Here is an 8,976-nt window from a genome sequence, read left to right on the forward strand (position 1 = left end):
AGCAAAGTATCTTTGATGCTACAACCTCTTTGAACAAGACTTGACTTTTATTGTAACAAAAGGGTGAAAACTTAAAAACAAAACTGTGATTCCAAAGTAAGCAGTATAGTGTAGTGTAGGTCAAAAAACTGTCAGCTCTAGTTCTTGCATGTACCTATTTACAGCCTTGACAAACATTCTTATGGGTTCTGGGAGGAAGTTGCTAAATAATGAAATGATCATAGGACTCCTAGCTTATCCCTGATTGGTGGATTTGGTGGTGTTAAAACTTCTCCCCATGTTACAACCATACCCGGTCTCCCTTAATCATAGATGGATGCCCACATCTCGCAGCTTTTGCAGCATCTTGCGAATATCAGATAAAAATATGTTCTAAAAACATTTTGCAAATGTTCCCATTAAGTTATGAAAACATTATTTCTGAATGTCATGTTCAAAATGTCCAGTTTTTTCTTGGTTCACGAGTTCACACATACAAATAATCATTTTGGACCGATCCAAGAGTACTGCCCCTGTATTCCTGCTGTGATAGGAACCAGCCAAGAGTGAGGTTGGAGGGATTCCAAAAACCGTCGAGGAACATACAGGTGAGTCGGCTACGTATATATAAGCCTCCTCTCGTGCTGATTGGATAGATCATTTGAACATGTTCCTTAACTATAACTAATAACTGCAGAAATAGAAAGTGTGTAATCGATAAAAATAGATTTATGTAGAAGCATGTTTCTCTTCCTACACCATCCCACCATCACTCTTTAAGAGAAGTAAAGGGGAACTTATCATCAGTTGTTGATTTTCAACAATAAACAGAACTTGCAAAGAGGTTTTTATGGGACTGAAGCCATACAGAAAATGGGTAAGTATTTAATATGTACATTGCCTGTTGAGAGCATATGAGGAGATAATATTATCATTCTCTGATTAGATAGATTTCCAAAAGATTTATATATATATATATATATATATATATATATATATATATATATATATATATATATATATATATATATATATATGTGTGTGTGTGTGTGTGTGTGTGTGTGTCCTTAATTACATGTCCTAGGATTGGTTTATTTATTATTTTTTTAATTGATGATCACAGTAGATGGAATCTTTCTTTCTTTCTTATATATATTTATATATATAGACATATACAGTACTTAACATTTGAAGTGGATCAAAAAAGTTCATCAAAGTTGTCCTAAGAACTAAGTTGTCCTAAGAAGAAGGTTTTAGGACAACTTTGATGAAAGGTTTTGATCCACTTCAAATGTTGACTACTATATATTCTGTCTTAGACCCAGACTTTCCACCTCAAAATATGAAAACAGTACATGCGGTTGTAATATTTAGGGCAAAAAAAAAGAAAAAAAGAAAAAATTCTCCTTTACAGTTTTTTAAATTCAATTTAGTACTATTTTCACAAGTATGGTGTACATTTTCAAAACTCTTGGTACAAAAATCCAAACTGATCACACGTGTAACACAGCTAGTCATTCTATCAAAACCTGATCTCATGCTTTAATTCTAGTTGTACATATTTTCATTCACAAGATCGTTGTGATATGTAATGAGAACATTTGGTTTAATTACCGAAACACAACAATATGATCTTCTTTCAGGTTATTACTTTTAACAATATGAATGAATATGAATATGATTTAACAATATGAATATGAATATGTATACCAACTCCTACTCTTTAAAACTACTAACGTCATGTAATGTGTAAGCAAGAATCAGTGAGAGTTGACACATTAAATACTGTACTTCAAAAAAGTGGTATAAATTGAATAAATTGAAAACTTACCCAATCAAAAATGATGCAGGTGAACTCCTTGTACATCTTGTCTGTGTGTGTGTGTGTGTGTGTGTGTGACAGAGAGAGAGAGAGAGAGAGAGAGAGAGAGAGAGAGAGAGAGAGAGAGAGAGAGAGAGAGAGAGAAGGATGGTAAAAGATTGATCAGTGATTGATAAAAGTAGCAGTTTATAAACTGACATGAGAAAGGATTAATCTGATGATCACTGTTTTCCAAGCAAAGTGGTGTTGAATAAATTTTAAACTCAGAAAAGTCAAAAAGAGCCCTGTGAACCTAAAAAGGTCATTATTATTTATGTACATTAGTCGTAAGCTCTCTTGTGAATGTCGTTACTCTCAGTTTTGATCAATTTAATGCATCTTTGCTGAATTAAAAGTATTAATTTCTAGTATTAAAAACTTTTTAATGGTAGTGTATGGTTAGTTGCCACCTATGAGTCCTTATAAACTAGACAACAACCACAGGGCATTAACAGTGCAGACAAGTAAGTTAAGACATTGGGTAAGTTAAGACATTTAAAGATATTGGGTCTCATTCGCAGATTTACAAAGAACAGAATACTATTATTATTTATGTTAAGCCAAAATGTTGCCAAAATTACAATACACAAGAATCCATAATGGGAAACAACAAAGTTAAAACCACAGCTAACTCAATAGTGAACTCAGAAAAGATAAACTACAACATGTGACAGACAAAAAGAAATGCTAGATGTATTCAAAATGGGAACAATAAAACCATAAAATACACAAATAAACCTTAAACACAACATAAAATAGAAAAAATATACTCATGGAACATAGTAAACGTGAATAATATAAGAAATGCAAAACAATTTATCAAAAATAAAGGAAATAAGACTGTGGGGGTAAGGAAGGGGCAACTCCCCCAAAGACACACAACAGACAGCTCCCCCCAATGGCAGGGAGAGCACACTACATCTTCCCTTCATATTTCTATATATAAACATTTGTGTCAATTTGATGTTGCACGTTATGCAGACTTTCTTAATCAGAATTGTAGCTTTTCTATCTGCATTGGCAGACAAAAACTCATGAAAGGCCTCTTCAAATTAAAGCACAGGGCCTATTCAGTAATGAAATTATATATATATATATAATGTGCTTTAATTGCAATGTTTTCACAATAATACAACGGATCATCATCATAATATATAAAAATTATTTTACTTAGCCGGGAAGATGTAAAACAACTAGCTTAAAGGTCAACTGATTCTTGTTAACTAGCTGCTCCGACCTTTTTTTAACACTGACGTTATGGCTTTCTACACCCGCACACTTAGCCAAACTGCAATCATACAGTGTATAGCCTGCCTACTTCTTTTATTGTTGTAGTGTTATCATCAACAGTTTGTCCACCACTTGTTTTTGGCCCATTTTTATCAAGGCTTACCGCAGGTTCTACCCTCACCCAGGGGCCCTAGGGGTGCAGGGGGCCCGTGGGGCCCCTAGCCCAAAACAATTTGCAACGCTTATCAACAATGTATTTTCGTTTGTCTATTTTAGAGGGCCTACATTCTTTGATCCTCTGCCTACAAGGGCCCCTGACCCTATAGGGAGGGCGTTTGGCTGCCAAGGGCCCTTGAATTGTGGTGGTTGTGGTGGTGGTGCTTTCAGGGGGCCCCCGGCCCTGCTATAGGAACTTTAAAGGGAAATGGGTGCATGGGAGCCTATGATATGACTGCCCCCTAGCTACGAGGATGTAATTGTCTTCTTTGGGAAAGCTGCAAAGCAACAATTGCAGATTATAACAGGTACATGGCATTTTGGTTCACTTTTATAGACATTTCCATTTCTATTTCGAACTAGCACATTCTGGATAATTCAAACAAATAATGTTTGTTATGGTACGATCTGGTTGTGCTACTTTGCTACCTGTCTCTATAAACAGAGATGATGGGTAACCTGGTGCTAACATTAATGTGAGGTAATGGCATTAGGCTGTACTGATTATAATTTGAGATCCAACTTACTGTATCAACTTAAGCCACCTTCTTTTCACTTTTTCTGAGGTAAAAAGCGGCAAAAGATAGTTTTGTCAACATCATTCTGCTTTTACAACACGGTACGCGTACGCCGCACTAGTTTGGACCCACAAGTGGCATGATGACGTAACAACTAGCTATCCCAGACAATGCTGGCGTTTTTTTTTTGTTTTTGTTTTTTAAGGGGGGGGGCTCGCAAACGTTTTGCCCAGGGGCCCACACAACCCATAATCCGTCCCTGCCCTCACTCCCTCATCTCTGTCCCTCTTCTCTTGAGTCTCCTCCTCATTAACACTGTTAATGCCACTGTCGCCGACACCACCACCACTTTCATCAGCCACGGGAGCTGGTGAAGGTCCTGCTACTGCCGAAAACATTTGTGTCAATTTGACACATTTGGCAGCGTCTGCCTGTAGAGCCTGTTTTTTTCTCTCACGCAGCTTCTCTGCACGTCCTTTACGTTTCTTCTCCATGATCACACCGAAACTGCGTGCAGGCAGAAATCCCATAGATGGTGCTGTTCAAAGATATAATTGGGCCAGTCCAGTGTCAATCAAGAAAACAACCAATGGGCTGCTGAGCTACGTGTTTCATGGGCCGCGTCTGTCAGAAGGAAAAAAAAACTAGCCTATGTCATAATTTTGACTAAAGTGTTTTGGGCCAGCAGCCCAGTGTCAATTGAAAAAACATTGGGCTGCCGATCTAGGCCTACCACTTTTATGGGCCTGTTCATAAAAGTGTATTGCTTGTGAAAACTGTGCCAATGCAATTTTAAAAAATGTAATGTAATCCTGTTATCATGCCACATTTCACATGCAAAACATTTTCTACCCCAGGATGACAAAGCATAGAGTTAAACACTCTCATCAGTTTATTTAATTTTCCATTTTAAGATTTTACTGTTCAGATTCCCGAAACAAAAACTCACTGTATTTTTTTTCTTTTCTTTTTTTCTTTTTTTTTTTTTTTTTTGTGTAGCAAGCACTATTCCTGTCACTACGGACAATTCTACAGTGCAGACAGAGATCTCCTCAGGCTTTAACATCTTCATGATATGCATTTACATTGCCATCCCTGCTATAGGTCTCATTGGAAATGGACTTGTGATATTTGTGACTGGCTACAAAATGAAGACAATAGTCAACTCCATTTGGTTCCTCAACTTGGCGATTGCAGACTTCATCTTCTCCTTAACTCTAATCATAGGCACCATTTCACACATAGGCCGCATGTTTTGGCACTTGAATGACTTCAAGTGCACGTTTCTCTGTTTCATGATTTACCTAAACTCATTGGCTAGCATTTTTCTGCTGACGACTATCAGTCTGGACCGATGCCTGTGCACATGGATGGTTGTGTGGTCTCACAATAATCGAACCGTATTCAAAGCCAGAATCATCTGCATGATTGTGTGGGTTTTATCCATCAGCTGCTGCATCCCTGCAGTCATCAAACATTCAGCAGTGGAGAGTGAAGAAATCTATAAAACTTCTACACAATACAAGTCTTTTGTCACATTTATGTTCATAACAGGCTTTGTCATCCCCTTCCTGATCATTGCATCTTCATATATAGCTATCGGTGTGCGAGTCAAACGTCTCAAAAAGGAGAATCAGCTCAGGTCTTACCGGGTCATTATAGCTGTGGTCCTGGCATTTTTCATATGCTGGCTTCCTTTTCATGTATACAAATTTTATAACATAAATGCAGAAGATAATCAGTTAAGAGGGTCTGCTAAAGAGGTTCTTTTAAAAACAGAAGCTGTAATTAACTGCCTGGCTCTTCTAAACAGCTGTCTGAATCCCATTCTCTATGTGTTCATGTGTGAGGAGTTTAAGAAGAAGCTTAAACAGTCTCTGCTGCTGGTGCTGGAGACGGTGTTTGCTGAAGATCATCTGGACTTCAGAGTCTAAAAGCAAACAAAATATATCACCATCTTTCTGCCTGACAGTTGACAAGATAACCAAACAAGTGTATATAAGTATCTAGATATTTGCAACTCCACTTTTCTGTCTTGATGGACACCTTTTTTATGACCACATGAGGTTCAACTTATAAACAGCCATAAACTGCGTGATACATAAACTGCGACTCAATTTACTCCATAGCAATTGTTTTGGGGGGGGGTTGGCTATTTTAATGTGACATCAACCTCACTTTATCTGCATTTCATTTCATGCATAAGAAAAAGGGATTTTCAATATAAAAATACTTGTGGTGTATCATAACCTGTTCTAGAAAGTAGTTTAACTTTATTACCGTACAGCCTACTTTAAGTAGACTATCTGTACTTTATCAGAGTGTTATTATTTTGGGAAAATTTTACTTTTACTTCATTACATTCCAGTAGCGGAGCCATGATGGGGCCTGGGGGGAGGGGGGGATTCTGATTGCTTAAAATAAAAAATTATGGAATTTTTAATTTGTTAGCCTAATTGATAGATTGACCAATGCAGCACAGTAAAATGCTATGGCTGTTATTGGTTTGATTATGTCATGTGTTGTGCCTATACGCTGTCATTATCTTTACACGTTCATTAGCCTAACAACATGGAAGGAGGAAGGGGGAAAAGTGGCATCTACATCTGAGCCTACTTCTCCTTTCCACGAGGAGACAGTGAGGGAAGCGACACCTGAGGCTTCCCAATTCCAGGAAATGCATATTTCATCACTGGACTGTAGCAGTGAGACTTCCACGACACAAATCGGCACAATGCCAAATGATTTTGTCTCATTATAACAGCGGAAACAATTTAAAACACTCCCTCATTATGGTGGTGTAAGGCGTCATTTGAAACTATAAAGGGTCCTCACAATTAAAACAAAACATTGTGCTTTTGTAAAATAAAGAAAACAAACAGGATATGTCTCGGTGTTCTTTCTGTGAACTTGTTTGTGGAGCATGTCAAAAAAATAAACTAAAACTGGCATATATTACTTGTTGCACTATTTTTCTTTCATTTTGTTCATCTTGTTATTTAAGTGAAATGCATTTTGCATTTAGGCCCATTTATTCCTTATATATAATTTTAGTCTGTTTTTCTCTGTTCGCAGAATCTGTGCAGGTATGTGATGTGACAATGTGTGAATCCTCATGTTCTGTTGTTTATGCTGCTATTTGCGCATTGATCTTGAATGGCACAAAAAGGGCAAATTTGTAAATGAAAGTCATATTTAGGTCCTGACTGTCAGTTATTTGTGAAGTAAATCAGCTGTGAATGTGTATAATTAATAAGTATTATGTATAATACTGTTACAACAGAGACACGGAGGCAGAGGTATAAACAATCCAGGTGAGTTTTATTTACAATAAGCAGAGCACAGGGTTATGGTAAGCAGGAAAAGAGTTCTGGAGAGATGAAGGGAATATGATACTGTCCTGATTATTGTCTTGCAGATGCAGATGAAGAGATGAGATGGTTGAAGCTGGCGGAGACACTCACACACACAGGCAGGTAAGCACACAGGGAGAACGGGAGACGAAGGAGATGGAGGAGACGACTGGAGCAGGTAAGTATGGCGTTTGGAGTCCTTAAGGTAAGCATACATGTGTAGTAGTGCAAACGAGACCAGACAGTGAGTGTGTGTGAGTGTGGTGGCTTTGTACTGGTGCTGATGAGTTACAGGTGGCGGTGATCAGTATGCTGGTGATTGAGTGCGTGGGTAAGGGAGTGAGGTGGAACCTGACGTGTCTGTGACAAATACGTTTTTGTAATAAAATAAAAAAGGTTTGCTTATTTGCAGATCAATATATATTAATTGACTGTGCTAATCTTTCTTATTATTGCTGACTAATGACTAGTACTTGCTAGAATAAATAATAAACAGTTTGATCAGTACTTTTGACACTGTAAAACCGAACAGTGAAATTAATTAAATGAAATGATGCGAGTGATGTGATTGTTAATGAGAGACACCTGTGCACCACACTGGCCTTGCTCTTCTTCCACGGCTCTGCCCCGCCCCACTTGTCACAAAAATTTTACTTTACTTAAATATTTTGAGTATTCTGAACTTATTGAGTTTTACAGTGCTCCTGTTCTGTCAACATTTTTTGCCAATGTTAGGTTTGCTTAGTCTTACGTATTTATTACTTTGAGTTTGATGAACTTAAACCATTTACGACAATCGGTTTCCTCAAACCATTTAAGTAACCATATAGTTGTTAAGACTTTGTAAGATTTGTTACCTGAATTCAAACTAAATTAATGAAATAAACTTAAAATATTTAAGTTGAGTTTACTCTAATGATTGACTAAACCAACACTAACATATAAGTGAATTTAACTCAATGTATATGAGTTTACAGAACTCATGCTTATTGGTTGTAAAACTTAAATGGTTTAAGGCAATTGGTTTCCTCAAATGGTTTGAGTTACCGTAACTTATAAGGCTTTACAGTGTAAGTACATTAAAAATCAAGAAAATAAAAGAAAAAGAAAATCAGAAATAGTTTGGTAACGTTTTATGTAAACATGAAAAAACAAATTTCCCTTTCGTGCATCACAACTTCAAAACTATTCAGTTTTCTTCCTTGGAACCTGTTGTAGTCATTCCTTTATGGCTAAAAATGCAAAACCTGTGTATTTATACTGATGAGGAAACTAGAAATGACTGACATTACTAATTTTATTCTAGTTCACGGTGAAATGGTTCTCTTTTGAAAGATTTCAGGGATGAGTCAGGGATGTACCAAACTGTGTTATAGGAGAGCAGTTTGTTTGAACACTGGATATTTTTACATAATAACAAAATAAAAGATGATGTTTAATATTAAACATCCCTTTTGTCATCCAGCACTTTCTCACTGTATCAAATGAAGGAGCATTCTGCCAGACAAAAAGGGGGTAAGAGTCTAAGGTTTTATTAGATATTTTGGAGTATTTATTAAATTACTTGATAAATGTAAAAATGTAAATCTTTTAAATGTACTGTTTAAATTGCATGTAAATAAACCCAAGTGCATGGCTACTTTTTTTCTGAGTGGAATGATGTGAAATACTGATTTCTTAAAACAGTATATCCATTACAGTTTTGCTTTTCACACACGTTGATACCCTTCATTCTTGCTGCATCATTACAATTTTGTCATGACAATTAGTGTCATGTTTTCTGACAGCTGTGCTTGCAATTCAATCCTCTTTCTAGAAC

General features: G+C 36.7%; 1 protein-coding gene across 1 annotated transcript; it reads left to right on the forward strand.

Annotated features, from left to right (window-relative positions):
• Positions 1 to 602: 602 nt before the first annotated feature.
• On the forward strand, positions 603 to 6,759 carry LOC125248968 (C3a anaphylatoxin chemotactic receptor-like). Its single transcript, XM_048161140.1, has 2 exons — positions 603 to 856; positions 4,804 to 6,759. Exons 1-2 carry the CDS (start codon positions 853 to 855, stop codon positions 5,736 to 5,738), a joined length of 939 nt encoding a protein of 312 aa, XP_048017097.1. The 5' UTR covers positions 603 to 852; the 3' UTR covers positions 5,739 to 6,759.
• Positions 6,760 to 8,976: the final 2,217 nt, after the last annotated feature.

This window comes from Megalobrama amblycephala, linkage group LG16 (assembly GCF_018812025.1).
Source record: "Megalobrama amblycephala isolate DHTTF-2021 linkage group LG16, ASM1881202v1, whole genome shotgun sequence".
Classification (NCBI taxonomy): Eukaryota; Metazoa; Chordata; class Actinopteri; order Cypriniformes; family Xenocyprididae; genus Megalobrama; species Megalobrama amblycephala.